This window comes from Eumetopias jubatus, unplaced genomic scaffold (assembly GCF_037043125.1).
Source record: "Eumetopias jubatus isolate StellerSeaLion01/CBP00866 unplaced genomic scaffold, mEumJub1_p1.0 scaffold_9, whole genome shotgun sequence".
Classification (NCBI taxonomy): Eukaryota; Metazoa; Chordata; class Mammalia; order Carnivora; family Otariidae; genus Eumetopias; species Eumetopias jubatus.
In genome coordinates, this window is record NW_028274815.1 from 44,165,247 (window position 1) to 44,188,934 (window position 23,688).

At 37.4% G+C, this 23,688-nt stretch overlaps 1 protein-coding gene across 6 annotated transcripts in view; it reads right to left on the bottom strand.

Moving 5' to 3' along the window:
- The window catches only part of CTNNA2 (catenin alpha 2), a 944,211-nt gene that overhangs the window by 63,029 nt on the left and 857,494 nt on the right, over positions 1 to 23,688 (bottom strand). For all 6 annotated transcript variants that reach the window (XM_028122408.1, XM_028122407.2, XM_028122406.1 and 3 more), the window contains 2 exons: positions 15,792 to 15,905; positions 7,887 to 8,068 (listed from right to left, as the gene is read on the bottom strand). In XM_028122408.1, coding sequence (XP_027978209.1) covers positions 7,887 to 8,068; positions 15,792 to 15,905 — 296 coding nt within the window. The remainder of the gene's footprint in view (positions 1 to 7,886; positions 8,069 to 15,791; positions 15,906 to 23,688) is intronic.

A 23,688-nucleotide genomic window follows, 5' to 3' on the forward strand; every position in this document is an offset into this window, starting at 1 on the left:
AATAATAAGATACCGGGCGCCTGGGTGGCTCAGTTGGTTAAGCGACTGCCTTCGGCTCAGGTCATGATCCTGGAGTCCCGGGATCGAGTCCCGCATCGGGCTTCCTGCTCAGCAGGGAGTCTGCTTCTCCCTCTGACCCTCTTCCCTCTCGTGCTTTCTATCTCTCATTCTCTCTCTCTCTCAAATAAATAAATAAAATCTTTAAAAAAAAAAATAATAAGATACCTAAGAATAAACCTAACCAGGTGAAAGAGGTGAAATGTCTGTACTCTGAAAACTATAAAACATTGATAAAAGAAATTGAAGACAACAAAAAGAATGGAAAGACATTCCAGGCTCATGGGTTGGAAGAACAAATATTGTTAAAATGTCTATACTACCCAAAGCAATCTATCCATCTAATGCAATCCCTATCAAAATACCACCAGCATTTTTCACAGAGCTAGAACCAACAATCCTAAATTTTGTTTGGAACCACAAAAGACTCCAAATAGCCAAAGCAACCTTGAAAAAGAAAGGCAATGCTGGAGGTATCACAATTCTGGACTTCAAGTTATATTACAAGACTACAGTAATCAAAACAGTATGGTACTGTACAAAATAGACACATAAATCAATGGAACAGAATAGAAAACCCAGAAATAAACCCACAATTATATGGACAATTAATCTTCGACAAAGCAGGAAAGCACATACAATGGGAAAAAGACAGTCTCTTCAACAAATGGTGTTGGGAAAACTGGACAACCGCAGGCAAAATAATGAAACTGGACTGCTTTCTTACACCATAGACAAAAATTAATTCAAAATGGATTAAAGACTAAATGTGAGACAGGAAGCCATCAAAATCCTGGAAGAGAACACAAACAGTAACTTCTCTGATATTGGCCTGAGCAACTTTTTTCTAGATAGGACCCCTGAGGCAAGGGAAACAAAAGCAAAAATAAGTTACTGGGACTTCACCAAAATAAAAAGCTTCTGCATAGCAAAGGGAACCAATAACAAAACTAAAAGGAAACCCACAGAATGGGAGAACATATTTGCAAATGATATATCTGACAAACAGTATCCAAAATATATTAAGAACTTATCAAACTCAACACCCAAGAAACAATCCAATTTTAAAAATGGGCAGAAGACATGAACAGACATTTCTCCAAAGAAGACATACAGATAGCTGGCAGACACATGAAAAGATGTTTTTTTGTTGTTGTTGTTTCTGTTTTTTTAAAAGATTTTATTTGTCCATTCATGAGAGACAGAGAGAGAGAGAGAGGCAGAGGGAGAAGCAGGCTCCCAAGAAGCAGGGAGCCCCATGTGGGACTCAATCCCAGGACCCTGGGATCATGACCTGAGCCCAAGGCAGACACTTAACCATCTGAGCCACCCAGGCGCCCCACAAGAAAAGATGCTTATCAGTCTTCATCAAAGAAATGCAAATCAAAACTACAATGAGATATCACCTCACACCTGTCACAATGGCTAAAATCAACAAAACAAACAACAGGTGTTAGTAGGGATGTAGAGAAAGGTGGAAATGCAAACTGGTGCAGCTACTGTGCAAGACAGTATGGAGGTTCCTCAAAAAGTTAAAAATAGAACTACCATATAATGCAGCAATGCAGTACTGGGTATTTACACAAAGAAGAGAAAAACACTAATCAAAATGATACATGCACCCCTACATGCACTCCATGAATAAATAAGGCAAAAGAAAGAGAGAGAGAGAAAGAGAAACCAAGAATTGGACTCTTAACTATAAAGAACAAACTGACGGTTACAGGAGAGGAGGTGGGTGGGGGATAGGTTAAGTCAGTGATGGGGATTAAGGAGTACACTTGTGATGAGCACCAGGTGATGTACGGAATTGTTGCATCAGTATATTGTATACCTGAAACTAATGTAACACTGTACGTTAACTAAGTGGAATTAAAATAAAATCTTAAAGAAAATTAATCAAGGGGACTTCCAAAATAAAGAAAATGTAAAATATAACATACACAAAATAAAATCTTAAAGAAAATTAGTCAAGGGGACTTCCAAAATAAAGAAAATGTAAAATATAACATACACAAAATAAAATCTTAAAGAAAATTAGTCAAGGGGACTTCCAAAATAAAGAAAATGTAAAATATAACATACACAAAATAAAATCTTAAAGAAAATTAGTCAAGGGGACTTCCAAAATAAAGAAAATGTAAAATATAACATACACAAAATAAAATCTTAAAGAAAATTAGTGAAGAGGACTTCCAAAATAAAGAAAATGTAAAATATAACATACACACAAAATGTGGAGAGGGGAATAAAAATGAAATTGTTCAGAAAGTGTTTGGACTTAAGTAACCATCAATTTAATATGGGCTGCTGTATACTTAGGATGTTATATATGAATCTCATGGTAACCACACATCAAAACCTAGACTAGATACACAAAAAATAAAGAGAAAGAAAGCCAATCATAACACTACAGAAAGTCACCAATCACAAGAAAGAGAACAAGAAGAAAGGAACAGAGAACTATAAAAACAACCAGAAAACAATGAACAAAATAGCAATAAGTACATACCAATCAATAATTACTTTAAATGTAAATGGTGTACATGTTCCAATAAATGAAAACACGACAGTTTAAAATGTTTCTAATGCAGCTAAAGCAATTTTAAGAGGTAAGTTTTTAGCACTACAGGCCTACCTCAAGAAATGAGAAAAACCTCAAACAATCTAACCTAAAGGAACTAGACAAAAGAACAAACAAAGTTCACAGTTAGTAGAAAGGTAGTAATAAAGATCAGAGAAGAAATAAATGAAAAAGAAACTAAAAATAATAGAAAAACATTAATGAAACCAAGACCTGCTTCTTTAAAAGATAAACAAAATCAGTAAGCCTTCGGCCAGACTGGAGAGAAAAAGAGAGAGGACCCAAATGAATAAAATCAGAAATGAAGAAGGAGAAGTAACAACTGACACCACAGAAATACAAATGATTCTAAGAGCGTACTACAAAAAAATTATACGTCAACAAATTGGATAACACAAGAAAGAGATAAATACCTAGAAAACATACACTCTTCCAAAATTGAATCAGGAAGACATAGAAAATCTGAATGGTCATGCAACTGGATTTGTATTAAAAAAAAACTCACAACAAACAAAAGTCCAGGACCAGATTCACAGGTGAATTCTGTCAAACATTTAAAGAAGAATCAATACTTATTCTCTGCAAACTATTCCAAAAATGGAAGAGAAAGGAAACCTTCCAAATACATTCTGCAAGGCCAGCATTACCTTGATACCAAAGCCAGATGAAGATAGCTATCTGCAAAAGCAATGAAACTGGATCACTTTCTAATACCATACACAAAAATAAACTCAAAATGGATTAAAGACATAAATGCGAGACCTGAATCCACAAACTTCAAGAAGAAAACATAGTAATTTCTCTGATACTGGCCTTTGCAACATTTTTCTAGATATGTCTCCTCAGGCAAGGGAAATAAATGCAAACATAAACTATTGAGACTACACTAAAAAAAAAAAAACCTTTGCACAGTGAAGGAAACCATTAACAAAACAAAAATACAGCTTACTGAATAGGAGTAGGTATTTGCAGATGATATATCCAAAAAGGAGTTAATATCCAAAATATATAAAGAACTTATACAATTAAACACTAAAACAAACAATCCAATTCAAAAATGGGCAGAAGACCTGAATAGTCATTTTTAAAAGACATACAAATAGCCAAGAGACACATGAATAGATGCTCCATATTGCTAATCATCAGAATAATGGAAACCAAAACCACAATGAGATATAACCTTATAACTTATTAGAATGGCTTGAATCAAAAAGACTAGAAATAACTAGTGTTGGTTTGGATGTGCACTGTCGGTGGGAATGTAAATTGGTGCAGCCACTACAGAAAACAGTATGGAGGTTTCTAAAAAAAATTAAAAATAGAAATACCCTATAGTCCTGTAATTTTCCTACTGGGTATTTACTCAAAGGAAATGAAAACACTAATTCAAAAAGATATATGCACCCATATGTTTATTGCAACATTATTTACAATAGCCAAGATATGGAAGCAACCCAAGTGTCCATCAATAGATGAATGAATAATGAGGTCTCTCTCTCTTTCTCTCTCTCTCTCTCTCTCTCTCTCTCTCTCACACACACACACACACACACACACACACACATCAGAGAGATCCATAAATACAGAGAATAAAGTGATGGTTGCCAGAGAGGAGAGGGGATGGGGGTACTGGTAAAATGGATGAAGAGAAGAGGGAAATACAGGCTTCCAGTTATGGAATAAATAAACCATGGAGGTGAAAGGCACAGTATAGGGAATACAGTCAGTTGTACTGGTAGCTACACTTGTGGTGAGCATAACATATGAAATTGTCAAAGCATCACGTTGTACACTTGAAACTAATATAGTATCATGTGTCAACTATATTTCAATAAAAATTTTTTAAAAAGGTAGGCACTATATAGCAAACTCAGTACTTTTATTTTTTTCTATGAACAGAACTAATTGAGGGTGTTGGTGTAAAGGGAGGCAGATGGTTGCCCTTTAATGGCCAGATGTGACTTGGAATGAAAAGAAAAGTGTCAAGAACTGGAACTGAAAGACTGGTCAAATGACACCTAGGCTGAGGTACTGAGTGTCTATTCTAAAGCAGAAATGAAGTTTGGGAAGAATGGGATGATTATATGTTTTTTGAGCCTAGTGCTTAGCATTTTACAGTTGACTGTGCCCTGAAAGTCACTTTTCTTAGCCTAAATCCTTTTCCTTACAGATCAGAAGTTACAGTCGGTCTCAAAAGGCAGCTTTGTTCCTTGCTATACAATTAAACTTGGGTTTCTTTTCTGAGCTTCTGCCATCTGCACACCTTATGTTATTGGGACAGAAGACTGGTATATGCTATTTCTTACTGAGAATGACATCAGAAATATGGATTCACCTTCTGCAGGACAGTGCTTCTGCCATTGCCCATGAGATAGAAGTCAAGAACTCAACAGGAAAGAGACATGAGGCATAATTAGTTTTATCCTCCATGAAGAAGTTATTTCACAAATAATGAGGCAGAACCTCTCCAATTTTAATAATAATGGAGTGTAGATCACTGAAATTACTGAATCAAATTAATGAGTTAGCGACTGATAAGAATGAAACAACAAGACAATAAATGCAAGGGTATTTTTTTGCCCCCAGATGCCATTTAAACATATGATTTGAGAAGAGTCAAGTTTTGATTCCTAACCAGCTATCGCCTTTCCTTTAAATACAGAATACAGTACATTGGGCTCCTTAGAGGTATACAGCTGAAATTATTCCTCCTTGAAGCAGAAAATGCAAGGACAATAATAATAATACTGTGTATGGTTAAGTGTAGAGAACTCAGGTGACAGTCCACCAAAATAAAGGCTCAAGTCAGCTTCCTCTCGGTCAAGGAAGAGACTCTGCAGATGGAGGCAGCAGCAAAAGCACAGCCTCCTGTGTTCTATTGCCAATGCACGCCCTCTTCTGTTTCTCTCATTGTTAATTTCTGTGCTCCTCCCTCTGTCCTCACAAAGAGGCACGAAACTACTCATCAGGCGGTGGGAAAAATGATAACCAGTAGCATTCTAGATATTTCATTACTCAAATCAGCATAAAGTGATTATATGAAATCCCTAGGAAATTGAAGTGGCCTTCTTTTCACTTTTAAAACTGTACTTTGACTAATAGAAAGTCCATCTTATTTAACGTCATCTAACAAGCCCCTCTCAAATCTCTCTCTCTTCCTTGACCACAGTTTATAATCTGGAGCATTATAAAACGTTCTTCTGATCTAAACTAGCAACTTGACTAGATTCATTATTCACTTTAAACTAATGAGATTAATTGTTCAAGTGATGTTATTAATGGATTCCATAATATCCATCAGATAAAATACTAATACAATCTTGAAAACAAGCAAATTAAGTCATCACAGGCCTAGAAAAGCAATGACTGAGGCTGCCAGGATAGTCTGATTCATAGCAAATTCAGACCGAAATAATGGCTCAGACTGTTTTTTCCTATTATTATTTTTCGTGTGTGAAATAAATCTGTGAAGCCAACAAAGACTAACCAAATGTACAAATTTGAACTTCTAATGAATACAATGACATTTAAAAGTCTCAAAGGTCACCCTCATAACACTAAAGTAATTCCACCGAAGTCAAAAACAATTTAAAAATATTTAGAGAAAGGGCCCAGCAATGTCATTAGTATATATTGGCCAGAGGCAAAGGGTAAGGGGGATGAAGCAGAGATATTCTATATTTTATTATAGCCTAAAATCAATTGCAGCCTTCTCTTATTAGAAGCATTCAATAATCATTAAAAATATTGTCACCCATAAGGTGATACTTTGACATTGCCATATATCTTACATAGTTTTATTAACCACTATCATGTTTAATCATTAAAACACTTCTGCTCATGTGTATTTGTGTTTCCCAGGGGGGGAAAATTACAATAAAGTGATAGCTTACATTTGTATAGCAACATAATTTATAAACACATTACCTCTTTGGATTTTAAAACTCTCCTGTGAAGTTGATGAGAAAAGCATTATTTCCCCATTTTGCAAAATAAACAAACACAGTAAGAGGCTGGTCCAAAATCACCTGGTATTCAGCTTCAAAATCCAGGCTTTTTTTTTTTTTTCATTGAGCTTTGCTCTCCCTTGATTTGCCCTTTGTGTAGTAGGAAGGGCAGAAATGTCACCTCCCTTTAAAGAGGAGATTAAAATTGCAGTGGCAGAAACAGCAATGACCCCTGGAGAAGAAAAGGCTCCTGACAAAATTCTGAAGGGTCTCTTGATTTATTAAAAGCAGTGCTGACCCAGCCACCCCATCCCTCCCACCCCCAACCACTCCAGTAACACTCAGTTTCTTTCCTGAGATTAAGAATTCCTCATATCAGTGAGGTCATGTGATACATGTCTTTCTCTGATTGACTTATTTCACTCAGCATAACACCCTCCAGTTCCGTATTTCTGAAACAAATAACGCAACATATTTTAAGAAAAAAGAAAAAGAAGAAGATAACAGGAGAGGAAGAAAAGGGGAGTATGTCAGAGGGGGAGACGAACCATGAGAGATGATGGACTCTGAAAAACAAACTGAGGGTTCTAGAGGGGAGGGGGGTAGGGGGATGGGTTAGCCTGGTGATGGGTATTGAGGAGGGCACGTTCTGCATGGAGCACTGGGTGTTATGAACAAACAATGAATCATGGAACACTGCACCAAAAACTAATGATGTAATATATGGTGATTAACATAACAATAAAAAAGCAGTGCTGAGAGCAAAAGGGAATAAAAGTTATACAATTTTTAATTTCCCTGTCAAAATTATGGAATCAGATTGTTGAACCTGATTCTTTATATGCAAAGGTAGAACATGAGCTGAAATTAATGCTAGGTCATGACCTAGCATTCAGACTATTACATGTACAGATGCACACACATATGCATCGATATACTTTTTTTCCAAAGGGATATGAACAAATCATTCACCTCATCTTCAAAACAGTATTTAAATACACTGCAAAACAACACAGAACAAAAATGAGTCACTCAACCCCAAGGGGTTAGATTTTATGACTGACTTTATGACTGATAGATAATTAAAACAATAATAATCACAAAAATGAATCTGTCCTCCTTGACTATCTGCTAAGAATTAGGTCCAGATCATTTTGACTTACACATGTAAATTTTATAATACCACTAGCTTGCTTTGATGTAGTATTTTAATTTTTCAGCAGGCTTTCACATGCTAATATACACTGTTACACTTCAGGGCTTAATGAGAAAATGATCTTCCTGTCTCTGGGCCTCACCTTGTGAAGTCTGTCATTTCCATCATGATCATACACATCTGCTTGGCCAGCACAATTATATCATTGCCGCTGTCATCCCATTTGGCCACTTCGGCATCCAGCTTGCTTTTCTCTTGGTGGAATATCTCCACCTGCTCAGCTATTTTTGCCTTCTCCTCCTGCGGTAGTTGCGCCATGATGGCCTGTGTGGGTTACAGAAACAGTGTGACTAATGGTGACAAAGTAAATACAGACAGTAGATTGACTTTGCCTCAAGCTAATGGCAAAGCCAGACCCTGACAAGTTCACAGGCTGCCCCACCACTCCAGAAAGGATGTTTTCTCCATTCCTAGGAAGGCAAAAGCGCAGACTGGTAAGGTCCCCCAAATCCCATCCCTATTCCTATACACAGAAAATATAGAGATCCAAAAGGTAGGTGCACACTGACAGTAAGAGAACTTCTGTGTCTCTTTGATGACATATGTTTGTTCAAAAGAATCTATTCTTGACAATTTTTATATTTGGTCTCAGGAAACTTTTACCAGATGAAAGAATGCACCTCTTTCAACACTGAAATCTGTTCAGAGAAGGAAAAAGAAAAAGAAAAAGGAAAAAAAAGGCTTTCTGTCGCTAGGAAGGACAGGAATTTTAAACAATATCTGAGCATCCAAGTTGGGGGGGTGGTGGAGAGACTTGCCATGAGTGTTAATGAAGGAATCCATGGTTAGATACCTAACAATCCCCTAGCCCAGGGCATTTCAGGGATGGCATACCTAGACCCAGCCTTCTTCCACCTCCTCTGTGCAAATCCTGAGGTAACCATCGCTAACCATAGAGTCTATAAGTATGTAGAATAAGTTGTGATGGGATAAAATACAGGTTTAGGAAGCAAAGGTCGATTTTCAATAGTTGCTCGGTAAGGGAATATAGAAAAGCAAGAACCGATTCTCGTCATTCATGGATTCTTTATTTACAAATTCGCCTATTCTCTAAAATTTATTGGCAACCCTAAAATCAAGACTTGTGATACTTTTGGTCATTCACAGACAAGCACAGAGTTGCAAAAAAATTGAGTCACCTAACAGGCCTGTTTCCGGATGTGGTTGAACAACAAATTTTCTGTCTTCTTGTTTCAGCACTAAACAAATGTCCTTTCTGTCGTCTATTTAGTGCCACATTTTCCACATCTTTGTGCTCTTTGTTGGTAATTTTGCTATTTAAAATGGCCCCCATGCATAGTGCTCAAGTGCTGCCTAGTGCCCCTAAGAATAGAGAGGCTGTGATGTGCCTTATGGAGAAATATACGTGCGTTAGATAAGCTTCATGCAGGCAGGGGCTATAGTGCTCTTGGCCATGAGTTCCATGATAATGAATCAAAACTATAAAATAAAGTATCTGAGAAGAAACATTCGTTAAACATTATTTATTGATTGGTTGAAACAAAATGTTGAGACTAGCAGCTCTCAGGAACCTAACCCTCTATTTCCTCTAGAAGCAATGACTCTATAGTTGCTAATTAAGTGTTCATGGTGACTTTGCAGAATATAAGTATCACAAATGAAGACAATCAACCATATCTGTTAAACACCATGTATGTAGCAAGCCCTGAATGTGATGTTTGGCATCACCTCACTGCATCTTCTTAGAACCATGTGCAACCTGATTCAGAGAAAGGAGCATGTGGGTAAGTACGACAGCACTAGTAGCCCTATGGTTCTGGGATATTTGTATTCACCAATGAGAGCATGATTTGCAAAGGACAAGTAAAATAACACATACAAGAAAACTCTGCTTCCTTAATTATAAAGCTCCTCCCAATGTAAGTGAATTGTTGGAAGGAAAGGTAGTTGATTTCTTTCTCTTTTTTTTGTTTGGTTTTATTTAAATTCAAGTTAGTTAACATATAGTGTATTATTAGTTTCGGGGTAGAATTTAGTGATTCATCAGTTGCAGATAACACCCAGTGCTCATTACATCAAGTGCACTCTTTAATGCCAATCACCCAATTACCCCATCCCCCTACCCATGGTAGTTGATTTCTAATAAAAACATCAGTGGACATAAGCTCTGGAAAACGGCTCAGTCACTGACTTAGGTTAAGACCTATTTGTTACTGGATCATATTCTTATATTCTTCAGATCTAAGAATAGTAAACAATTACCTCAAAGTGTTATGGTGGACAGCAAATGAAATAATAAATGTGTTCTGTCAAAAAAAATGAAAGCATATATGGGAGTACTGCTAATATGTTATCATCACGTCTGTATTAGTTTTCCTTTCCAGCTACCTCTCTAGCTTATTATCTAGGTGCCATGAAAGACAGGGATGGGCCCAGGGTCTACGGGACTATACGTAAATAGAAGATTGACAGGATTCCTTGAGTACAGAAATGTATACCAGGTCGTGTGCTAAGAGGCTTATGTTTATAAAATAACTTAATTTACTTAATCACTCTACAAGATTAATAATAGTATTATTATTTTATTAATGATGATACTAAGGCCCAGAGAAATTAAATTCTCAATATTACACAACTAATAAGCTGCAGGAATAGGATTCATACCCAGGTCAACTAACACCATGCTTAATTATTGAGCACAACTAGATCACCATGTGCAACCATGCAGGTTAGACACTGCACAATGATCCCATCCCAGTGGGGCATTGTCTCACCAGGCTGAGCAACCTAGAGATGAGGCTTTATCTGCCAGAGTAAGGGGTGTCTTTGATTTGCATGAAGGTGTCCCGGACTATTACCTGCACAGATACATTTTACTAATACACAGCCATGTTTACTAACTTCCATGCATGCACGTGTGTGACTTTATATAACTAGCATGTGAGTCTCTGTGTATGTGTGTACATATGTGTATGTGTGTGAGTGTGCATGTGTATATACAGAAATTACAATCCATATTTAAAAAAACAGACTGGTACAAATACTGTAGTTAAAATATTTAAAACACTGTATTTCTGAAAGATATTTTAAAATACTTTAAAAACTGTATCCAAAAAAGGTGGTTAATATATAACCAAAGAGTTGGTTACAAACTCACATATACAATATTGTACTAATAACAAGACAGCTATTCCAATGCATTTGAGATAGATTTGGATTTGCAGAAGTTAAATATGCAATTTTCTCCTGAAGCATCCTTGTCTGATGATGCTTCTATCCTACATTAATTTGTCCTCCTCATATAAAGCTGATAATCATGTTTTACTTAGACCTCACAAGTCCTGACCATCATCATTTAAGCCATTCACTAGGTACTTCTCTGTCGAAGAATCTGTAAAACTACCCGGCAGAACTCCAGACTCTACATTCAATCCCCAGATGTAAAGCAATGAAACTTTCATTGTCTCAAAAGAGTTAATTTGTGCATTGAAGGGTGTACATTTATCTTTCAACTATATCACATGAGTTTCAGTTGTATAATTTAGGATTTGAGTATTAACTTCCTTGCTCCACTCTCTAATTCCTATTAATGCTCTACTTCTGACTTCTCTCTGAGCTTCCTTAGGGTAGAGGTTTCAGCATCCTGCAAAGAATAGAAGCTCAATAAATATCTTTTGATTGACTGTGTAACCATTTTTCCACTTACTGCGTCAAAATAGTTCAAGAGAATTTACCAGAACTGACAAACATTTTCTAAGGGCACAATTCTGAAGGGGAAAAAAATGTCCCCTTCAAAGCAGATTTACAAAAGAAGATGTTATTTTGACTCTAGGGGTGCTCGACCCGCATAATGCACTTAATGGTGTGTGACTTGGGTGCAAGTGTCATTACTTTTGCTTCTGCTTATGTAGCTATCGATGAGCCAAAGTCTTTTCCTAAATATTCTTAAAATGCTCCTGGCTTTTAAAAATTCATAATTGACCTTTTCTGAAACTGGAATTAAAAAAAAAAAGGTTATCTATAAACAGTAGATCACAAACTGAGAAATTTGCAAGTTAATCAAATTAAAATTCAACACATGAGTTTTAATTAGGTCTTATCAATGTAACTCAGCAGTTTGAAATGTTAACACATTAAAGTCATTCTAGCTAGAAAAAAAAAGAGGCTGACTACATTCAAATCAAGTTGAATACAAAATATGTAACATGCAATTGTTCCTTCCCTCAAACTAAGTGAACATGAGAAAAGTGATTTTCATGGCCAAAAGGAAAGGGAACAAATCAGCTTTTCTGTTTCTCTGATGTGATCACCTGGGGTGGTCTGAGAGTTTCTGCTCCTTCTATGCACAGTAGTCAAGCACAGCTCTACAGATCATTGATCTGGCTGATCTGGGGCCCGAAATTGTGGCATCAGAGACTTGAATCCACAGAATTTCCTGTGCCCCCACCCAGGCTCCCAGCCTTTCCTCTGAACAGCCAGCCTTTTTTTTTTTTTTTGTGATTGAAGTTATAAACTCTACTTACTAAATAAAAGTATAAATCACTGAAACAAGCCAATAATCACTTGGCCCAGAATCTTTTCTTCAATCTAAATCTCAGGAGTTTTTGATATGATTATTTTTCCAATCTCAAAGAGAGAAATGACATTTGAAGTCTATGGGCTTCCAAACTGACAAGTGTTAGTTCCTTAAACTAGAGCAAGACCCTCACATTTAGGCTTCAAGTACAAGAATGTTTATAAATAATGATTAAAAGGGCTAAAACTCACTGTTTCCATTCCTACTTACTTGGTTTTAAAGCAGAATAATAAATATAAGCAGTTAAAGAGTGGGTCCTTTGACTTTTACCAGTCTCAGACCACGAAGTAAATGGGAAAATTGAGGTAATTGCCCCATTTAGTCAAGTAAAAACTTTCATGATTTACTAAATTGTCCATGCTTTTTTAGGTTCAATTATTTGACCAGCCTTGTAATGAAGAACTACGTTATGCTATAAGCATCATCATCATCTTCTTTGTCAACTTGACAGCATGTGACACATCTTGTGAGACATTTTACCATGCAGTTCTCTTAATGACATTATGAGGTAGAACGCTGCGCCTAGACACACACACACACATACACGGATAAGGCATGGAGAGGTTAAGAAAGTTGCCCAAAGTCACACAGCTTGGCCAAGCCCATATTAAAAATAAGGTCTGTGTGCCTCCAAATAATATATTCCATCACCAAGGGTAAGTGTCCAAGAGTTGTCGCTGACCAATTTTAACCACATCAACCTGTGAAGAAACAGTTTATAAAATGTCATGTCTAGGATCATAAGGTCTGATTACTTCTACATTTGATCAGATCAGAGTATGATCATTCTCTGCCTCTCCCTTGCTCATAAAACGCTGTAGAGAAGCAGCACGTAGGGACACATAAAGGAAATAAACACTCCAATCTCAGAGTTTGGGAGAAAAGTTGGGAGTGGATACTAAAAGCTTTTCTTCTACCTTAACCTCCTATTAGATTAATTTACCCTTTTCAGAGAGGAAGAATTTATCTGAATGAGAACACAAAGTGAAGTCCATGAACATCAGGGAAGGACTGGGTACTGCAAAGAGCAACTACTTCTGTCAAAGACAACTTTTGCCTCCTGCTACCGTACTTCTCTGGTCAAAAGTTCGACCATCTGTCATCTCAGCAATTCAATGCACCCTCTTATTTCCAACTTACAGCCATAATTCTAGGTCTCTGATTTGTCATCATATAATTACAGGCTAAAATAGGCTGACTCAACAACTAATGCTGTCTGCTGCAAGTTAATCACACAGACCACATGATGGATCTCAAAGACAAATCAGCAAGTGCTGGATTATAGGGGTACTTTGTTCTTACCATCCTGGACCATGTTCATAATTCACGCTGAAAAACCTTTCAAACAAGACTACTGTCTTTTCACCTAATGGGTGAAAAAAATAATAAATGATACAGACAGGGGCTATCTGACTTTTGTTTCCACTTAATTGACTTGATATCTATCATAAGATGCACGAAACGGGAAGTACAACAGGACTGCATTCTTCCTGGTAAGAAGTGGGACTAATCATGCCGTTTTGACAAGATAGTGATTATAAAGTACGGTAAGGGTAGTATAATATGCCTTGGTCTTTGAGAAAACAAGTCAATGGATACTGGACTGTATCAATACCGAGTTGCAGTCAATCAAATTTGACTTTGAATTGATTAATGTTTGGATGAATTACTCAAATTTGCCCTTTGTCATTGATATAAAAATGCTGGTTTTACCTAATTTTGAAGATTAATTGACTTGATGGATGAACTGATTTAGTGTTATGCCAACACAGGCTCAAAAGCCTCTCAGCTTTATGAATTTCTTAGTTTTCAACACTGGTAGGGGGGTGTTCGGGGTGGGGCTTAGAGTCTACAAAAGATTTTCTGGGTAGGGGGGTCTCATATTCTTCTGTGTACTTTTCTACTGTCACTAATCTGTGATCCAAAATAATTTCTCTTCCAAGGGATGACAATTTTTAGTCATCCTTTATTGAGTATTTAATGTATGTCAGGTATTGTATTCATTATTTTACAAATATTAAGTAATTAAACCTCAAAAGAATCCTATCAAGTAAGTCTATTATTCACATTTTACAGATAATAGGACTGAAGCTCAGAGAAATTAAGCAACATGTAATGGAGCATAGCATGGTTCTCACTCCACTCTTTACAATTCAAAACCAAGTCTGTCTAAAATCAAAGCTGGTGCATCTCTAATATTCTGGCTTTTACCCTCACATTTCCTCTATCAGCGTCCATCTATATCTTGTGAATCATTTCACTGTTGCATGAGACTCTTAGGACATAAAGCATGAAAGAAAAATTGGGTTTTATGTACAAAGATTTTCTTGACTCAACATAAGGCTTATTCTTCTTTGAGTCCTCTTTATTTTAACCTCTGACTGGCTATTCCTACTCTTCTTTCACAATTCCTAAACCAGTGTAAGCTTTCTGGGGTTTCCTAGCCACTATTCTAAATTACCACCTCTGTCTCAACTCATGCATCCTCTACCTTATTTTTTCTTAAGTAAAACTTAACAGAGAATTAGAATGTAATTCTAATTAGAATAAGAACACAATCTATAATGGGACTGTTTTTACCACATAAAAACTGAAACTTTAAAGGGAGGAGAATCTCACCTCCTTTTGGAATCCCCAGAGATTTAATCTCCTGATTACCTGCATCTACTCGCCTCAAGGAGATACGATTAAGAGAATTGGTCAGAATCCTCTTTTGAAACACTTGTGTTGGCAGAGAGTGTCATGGAGTGCTCCAGAGTGTTCAAATGTCAGCCAGAGCAATGATCTTTCTGTTGCTTCCTGCTCCATGTCTTAAGCTGGCATATTTCTAGTATGTCTCGATAATTTCTTTTTCTATCCTATGGCAGACAGATCTAGGGCTACTGCCCTTGCCATAAGTAGATATTGTGGAGGGGGTGGGGGAGTTCTGTCTCTATTTCGATGTCCTTGAACCAATTTCAAAGATGTGGTCTTACTCATGAGAGACCCTATGTCAGAGTATGTAACAGTAACAGCCCAGCCATTAACAAAGTAGTACTCTAATTTTCCATTTGTCATTGCCTCTTGTGTTAACAAGCTCGGTGACTTCAAGCGGCACTATGGTGTCTGTGCCAATGCAAGATCTGAGCATTCCTGTGTCCCCTAGCTGTTGAAGCATCTCATCATGATGCTAAACCCAACAAAATCCACTAGACTCTTAAACTGTTTGCATTGATGTGACTGCTAAGTTTCAAGTGATGGAGAGAGAATGGAGTTAACAGAAATCAGAAGCAGTGATGGTTATTTCCATTGTGTAAAATATGAATTGCTAAGAACAACCACAGATGAAAGCACAGATTTCTGAGCTACAAAATCTCTGGGATTCCAAGACCCTGGATCAGAAATCCCCTCAAACCAATTTGGTGTTCACAACCCCAGTGCATGAAACCCAAGTCCTGAATGTCCACTCACCCGTGCACTCTGTCCCGCAATGAGCTGGTCGTCCTCAGTCTGAACACTTGTCCGGCTGCGCACATCGTAATCTTCCTGCTCAAAGTCAGAATCATCCTCTAGTTCTTCTGGGGTCTAAAGGTACAAAGGAAAAGAGAAGAATCAGCATATTTTAAATTGATAAACTTCAACTGCACCCATATATTGTGTGGCTGCAAAAGCTAAGTAGCTCCCAGAAAAGAGATCTTGTGGGCAGTTACATGTAGGGGGCTATGGAGGAGGGTATTGGCTCTAAATGGAGTCAGAAAAACCAAGTTGCCCTGATTTATCTCTTAAAAAAATACACTCTATTACTTCCTCCTGTAGGTATAAAAAGTCTGTTTAGCTCTTGACATGCTTTCTAATTTTAAGAAAAATATATTCGTGTGTTTTTCCACCCATAGAAATCTACTCTAAGATAGAAAATCACCATCAACAACAAAAGTTGTACCTATACTTGGTCTATAATGCCCTTTTTGCTCTATTCCCAGTCTTTTCTAGTCTTAATAAGCAAAAAGAATTGATCATCTCCAAGCCAATGGTTAGTCCAGATGAAATACCTGATGTGGTCACTAAACCGTGTAGTGTACAGGTTGCAACTATAGATTCCAGAGTCAAGACTGCCTGAATATGAATCCCTGTGTGACCACTGGCAAAATCCTCTTGGCTCTGGTTTCCTCCCCTGTGAACCGGTGTTGATAAAAGTTCCTCTATGATTTTTGTGAAGATTAAGGAATGTACTTTGTGTAAAGTGTCTGGCATATAATAGGCATTTAAAAAATGTTTGCCATCATCATTACTTAAGATTCTGAAATCAATTCATTCAGACACTTTTAAAAAGTGAACCTACCAATAACTATACAACCATCAAGGATTAAACAGCTCTTTCATTCATAGTATCAATTTAGCTAAAACCAGCACAGTGAAATAAGGATCATTCTATTCTTAGAGATAGAAAACCAAGATTCTGAGAAACAGCATGCCCAGTGTCTCTAAACTAGTTAATAACAGAATTAGAATATAGACCCAAATACCCAAATGTGTCTATCTTTTTCACATTATAAATCAGATAAGAACTGGAGCTATGGAACAGCTTTAAAGTGAGTAGTTACATGAAGATCCTATCCATTGTGTGTCAGAGAAAAGGCATGAATTAATCCATAAACCCAGAAATAAAAATACTCCATATCTTTAATGATCATAATAGATAACATACATTAAGTGCTTTTCATGTGCCAATCATGGTTTTCTCTAAGGACTTTCCTTCACAGACCTATGATGTAGACACCATTTCCTCCACTTTACAGATAAGGAAACTGAGGCATGATCGGTTACACCTTGCTTAAAGCCCTCTAAATCATGCAGCATGTACTGTAGACTATCATCCTCTGTTAATTCTAAGAAGATGAATGTGGAGTTGGTGAGGATGGTGCATGAGGGGAGACAGTGCATTAGTGAGAACTTCTCAGATCAATGGTCACTAGACTGAAAGCTGACAGTTCACTCACAGACTGCCCCTTGGCATAAGGAGCACCACCATCCAGGGCTCTGTATTTCAAAAAGCAAGAAGCAGACCACTGCAGTACTGATGATACAGTTGCCCATTCCCAAAAGGGCACACTTTTATTCTGCTGGTTTCTTTGGCTACCTCAGTGTAATTAATCAGGTGTGGTTATGATGAAGGCTTGAGATTGGTCAGACAGGCATAAAATGGGGTCTTCGTGCCAATATCACATTACGCATAGTAATTTCCAAGCCTTGGCATCTCCTTCTTGTTTTCCTTCTCTCTCTCCATCAACCTTATTAATATTCACTCAGTCATCTACAGATGTTCAATTTTCTTTCACAGAATTATTAAAAGAAAGAGAGAAGAAAGAAGTTTTGTTCCCACACTTTATTAACTAAATCAGGGGTGGGGTGGGCAGAACCTGGTTCCAATAACTGGTTGTATTTCCATTGTGGACAGAGACAATAATCTCTGATCATTTTTCACTCTTCTGGAATGTGCTGCAGAACAATTACAGCAAGTTGGTAAATTCTGCTGACAGATGAGATGACAAGATTGCAAGCGCTTTTCATCATTAGTTTTTGAAAAGGAGAAAAGTAAAATGAAAAACCTCACTCAATAGAAAAAAGGAAAATATTACTATAGTACTGTGTCCAAACATTTCAATGATCTGTGTGTTTAGCAGATGAGTCAGTGACAGACACAACCCGGCAGCATAAGGTTAATGATGATGAGTTTTCATTCAAGTGACTAGGGCTCAGAAACCAAAACAAAGTTTAAAAATGAAAAAATAAATAAATCAATAACCTGGATGTGGACCCAGGGAATCTAAGTGTTTTTGGCCCAACTCTGCCACCTATAAACTGTTTGTCACTTACAGTTTTTCTGCTTCTCTCTCTCCTCACTAATAAAATGGAGATAATAATTCCTATTTGCCCTGTCTACCAGACAGGATTCTAGGATAAAATATATATGAAAATGCTTTGTAAATGGTAAAACTGAACTCAAGTGATAACATATACATAATAACGACTGTAATAATCATAATATAGAAATAATTTTTACCAACCACTATGGGCCAGGCATTCAGCTAAAGGATTTAATCCTTGTAACAACCTAATGAAATAAATATAATGCCTAGGGTGCCTGGGTGGCCTAGTCAAGCGTCCAACTCTTGATTTTGGCTCAGGTTATGATCTCAGGGTTGTGGGATCGAACCCCGCATTAAGCTCCAGGCTGGGCATGGAGCCTGCTTAACCTTCTCTCTCTCTCTTCCTCTGCCCCTCCCCTCCCAAAAAATTTAATGCCCATTTTACAGTTGTATAAATAGGCTCAGAGTTGTTAAGTCAGTTTTCCAGGGTGTTACACCTAGCAAGTTGAGGGCGTTCCAGAGCCTACGCTTTTGACCATCACAAGTAACACCAGGCGAATGGATGAGCTTAAAATACTTTCTTGTGCCTTAATCATGCAGTAAACCCATCCAAGCCATATAAACAGTTCTGTGCATGTGCAGTTTGCTAATTGCATGTAAATGTGCCTACTTCTCATGCTGTTATTTTTTGATTTATTCATTTTAACAAGTAGCAGTGTTAGGTTCTGGTTGGTCAAGGACCTCTGTACATTAAAGGAGACATGGGAAAATAGTGAAGGTCTGCAAATGGGCCCAAAGATAATAAGACCTGTATCATTAGGTAGTATTTATAGAGTAAAAAGAATCACCAAAACGTATAATTCACTGGATTGGAAGCCGGAAACTGGGGGGTCAAGCCTCAATTCTGCCTTTCTGTGCTCCCAGGGAAGGCCTTTTTACAACCATCAAAAACTACGTTGGGTCTACTCTTGGTTCCCTGGGTCTATTATCTGTTAGGCTGCAAAAGTGGGTTTTATTTGTAAAATGGCACAATTAAAGTATTTGGCCTCTAAAATCTCCTCCTCTATGAGATTAGTGTGTGCCTATTACAGAGGCCCAAGAAAATCATGTGCTTGTCCAGGGTCACACCCCCTGTCAGTTACAGAACAGCATCAGTCTACGAGCCTGGCTGCCAATCAAATGCTCAATCTTCTCTACAACAGTTTCTGGAGGGGAGCAAAATGAGAAAGGACTGTAGGATTTAGAGTTGTTTCACCAGGACACATGAAAAATATATTACTGACAATTTAAAAGAGAGGCTCCAATGTGTAGGAGAGCTTAACTGGGAGTAGAAAGATGAAGACATGGAGAGGCAACAGGAGGGTTTGGGTGACGCAAGAAGAAGGATTTCGCAGACAGAAAGCTATACCGCTGGGATTACACTTTCCCAATGTAGAAGAAAATCCCCTAAGTCAGGACTGATTGGCTACTGGCATCTCTATCCTGGATTCTTCTGGAAGCCTCCTGATTGATCTCCTTCCTTCTATTTTTTCTCCATCCATTCTACTCTCTCCAGCAGAGCCAGGGTGATGATCCTTGTATGAGCAAAGTCAGCTCAGCACACATCAAGGGCTCCCATCTCATTCAGAGTGATCCTTAGACTGCACCTGCCATTCCCCCGGGCCTGGAGCATTTTCCCTAATATTTTTATGGCTTGTTTCCTCCTCCTTCTCCAACTCTCTTCTCAAATGCCATCTAATCATTGACCACCCTTCATAAAACTGTCTCCCACCAGGGGAATATAAATTTCTTGAAGAGAGGGACTTCTATTTTGTTTACCTCTCCATTCAGGGCCCCTCCAACCGTGTGGGGCATCTAGTAAGCATTCAACAAATGCCTAATAAATGAATGACCAAAACTAAATTACTGAATTTTTCTGAAAATTCATATGAAATTATTTCTAATTACTTGAGTTAGGAAAACAAAACAGGGAACCTTACAGGACCATGTTAATTAACTGGATAATAGCAGTCTGTAATAGGAAAATCAGTTTTGTCATAAAAGTCTTTTCAACTCCTCATTTTCTAGCTCTGATGAGTAACTCTAGTACCTGCAGTTTTAATAATATTGTTAATTTATTTAACAAATTGTATTTCATTAATTGATTGCAATAAGAAACTTCATCCCAGCAGGATGAGAAAAGAAAAATATTTCTTTGGAACCTACTAAATGCCAGGTCTAGGCTAGTGCTTTACAGCAAAGGCAATATCTGTCCTCATTTGCAGATATGGAAACTGAAGCAAAGAGATGAAAACAAGCATGCCAAAGACCAAAAAATACTTAAGCCATAGGTTCCCAAACTCTATTGTTTCAAATACTCTCACTGAGCCTCAGTAATTTTTTCAAGGTGCCCCTTGGCTAAAAACAAAACAAAACAAAAAGCAAACAAAACAACCACAAACCAAACAGTTGTGTTGATTAAGCAGTTAGGTCACAAAAATGGATAAGTTGATTAAACTTAACAACCTAGTTCCTGGTGCCTGTTGTGCACTGCATGACTTCTCAAATCTCGGAACATAACCAAAGCTTTCTTTTTATCATGGCAACCACCAAAAACCCAGCTTCACAAATATAGAATGTTATTAAAAGGAATATACCAACCTACTGTTTAAACTTTGAGCTGCTGTCGGCTATTATTTCACATAATATCTGAGAGACATCTGTATGTCTCCCTTGAAATTTTAAAAAACATCTTGCAATGCTCCAAGGGCCCTTTCAGGCACAGTTTGGGATTTATGAAGTTAAACTTTAGACTTTTATCAGGCCTTAACTGTTTTCCACGACCTGCTTTCAAAAGTATCATGTGCAACCAAATTAATGGGTTCCAATTATATTATAAAAGAATATAGATATAATAGATTTTTTCCAGGGTTATTCTTACGAGAAGAAACTACTGTGTTTTGTTTTGTTTTTTGTTTTTTTGAATATAGATATCCTAACACCAAGATATTACCTCCTTCTACCCTACCCAGTTATCTTAATTTCCAATATTAAATGTCTAACTCTGTGTCTTAAATGTACACTTCGCCCTCATTACTTGCAGACACCTCACTTGTGAGTTTGCCTATGCACCAAAAGCTTCTTTGTAATCCCCAAAGCAATGCTTGTGTAGTTTTTCACAGATATGTACAATGTGGCAAAAAATGTGAGTCACCTAACCTGTGCGTTTTTCCAGCTGAGGTCAAACGGCACAAAGTTCCGCCTTTTTGTTTCAGCTCTTATACTGTAAATAACCTTTTTGCATTCATTTAGTGCCACATATTTTGCATTTTTGTGCGTTTTGTTGGTGATTTCTCTGTTTACAATGGCTTCCAAGTGCAGTGCTGAAGTGTTGTTTAGTGGTCCTAAGTGTAAGAAAGTTGTGATGTGCCTTTACAGAGAAAAGGCCCGTGTTAGATGAGTTTCCTTCAGGAATGTGTTATGGTGAGGCTGGTGTGAGTTCACTGTTAATGAGTCAACAATATATACAAAATAATGTGACTTTAAACAAAAACATGCATAAAACACAGTTAAATATTGATCAATGAATGAATGTAACCAGAGGCTCATAGGAACCTAGGATGTTCCCCTAGGAACAGTGTTTCAGTATTCTCTAACTCAATGTTCACAGCAACGTTATAGGATATAACTACTGCAAATAATGAGAATCAACGGTATGGTGGTGTGCCAGATTGGTCTGTTTGCTTTTTAAATTACCACGCTCGGGTAATTTGTAAATTCCTTCGTAGCTGATAGGTCACCAAGGAAAAGTCTCAGCAAGAAGCGAACAAAAGAAATAGTCTCACGGCAGGGGGGAAGAGCAGACCTGTTCAAGGGAGAAGTGGGGTTCTGAAAGGTGAGGTTAGGATACAGAAAAGATAGTTTTGTCTACTTCAGAGGGTTGCCTGGAGCTGCCCTGGAGTGCCTGGATACCAACATCACATTAAATATGTGTTGATCACTGCAAGCAAGGTGATGGAAAACTTAACCCTTCAGGGTCTGTTCTGCATTTATTTTTTCAGAGAAAAAGATTTCTTATTTTTACGAAGTATAATCGACACTTTGGAGGGAAGGAGGCATGGCCAGGTTTGCTAGGAAAGAAACAGTTCTACTTGTCTCACTGTCTTTCTTTAGAACTAGCGCAATGGATTTTTTTTTAAGTAGATTTAATCATTATATTCAAAAAGCAAAGCAAGAAATTAAGTACAAAATGAAGCCATGTGGGGGTTGAAGAAGGATTTTAAAAATAACAATTTGTACATACTATACATTTCTCTCTTAAGTTTTACATGGTGTGAAATCCATCTGATCAAATGACTTGAAATGTCGAGATGTAGGAATGACACTTCATGCAACAAAGATATGGCATTTTATCTAAAATTATGTTTTTTTACAGCTCATGAATGAATAAATGAATGATGGCTATAAACCTCCTCAGCCTCCCAGATGAATGGTTGTCACAAAAATGTGAAGGCTAACAAAGCAGAAAAATGGCAAAAGACGGAATATGTCTTGAGGATTATAGTGGAATCTAGTGTCAAATGCTTTGAAAACATAACTCTCATGGTCTATTACCTATTTCACAAGTTAGTATGTAATGGGAAAAAATGATCTAATTTGTTACAGGTTTAAAAGCCTGACTACCTATCTTTTCCTTCTTCTCCAATTCTCATCCCTTTTCTGTCACCTTCCCTATCTCCCCGGGTATCTGTTTCCACCACCACCACCACCACCCACACCCACACCCACACCCACACACACACACACACACCCACACACACACACACACACCATTAACCACTGTGCCAGACCATGCACCACAGTGAAGGGAAAATAAAAACACAGCCTTTGCTTTCCAAAATTTCACAGTTTAAGAAGGTAATAGACATAAAAGGGAATAATGTAATAAATACTATCATAAGCAGAAACAGTTATACATAGTTAAAGGAGATGGTCAATATTTTTGATGGAGAAAATTTGAAGGTTTCAGCCAAGTCTTGCAAGGTGGTAAGAGTTTGACAGATCTAAAATGGGCAAGCTAGAACAGGAAATACATCTGATAGCCTCCAAATTCCAACTATGAACGCCACATTAAGTATAAGGACAATCATCTGATATAACTTATACAATGATGTGAACACTTTGAATTGATCATGAAATTATTATGAAAGACAGACATATGTATCGAGAAAACAATCAAGCCGAATTTAAAGACAAGAAAATTTGAAGATGCTTTTTGTGCTCCCAAGTGAAGGCGTTTGGTAATGTTTCAGGGGAAGCATGGATGCCAACAAAGAGAGAAGAGAGACTCTTCCTGGTGTTACTCTACTCCACCTGCTCAGATCACCATGGAAGCACCATGTTGCACTCTGGATACCACAGCTGAAGAGGATCACTCATGAATTTAATGACCTCAAAGATAACAAGATTCAGAGGAGAATTAATTCCATACATGAAATACTCAAAGTACTAGTTATATATTG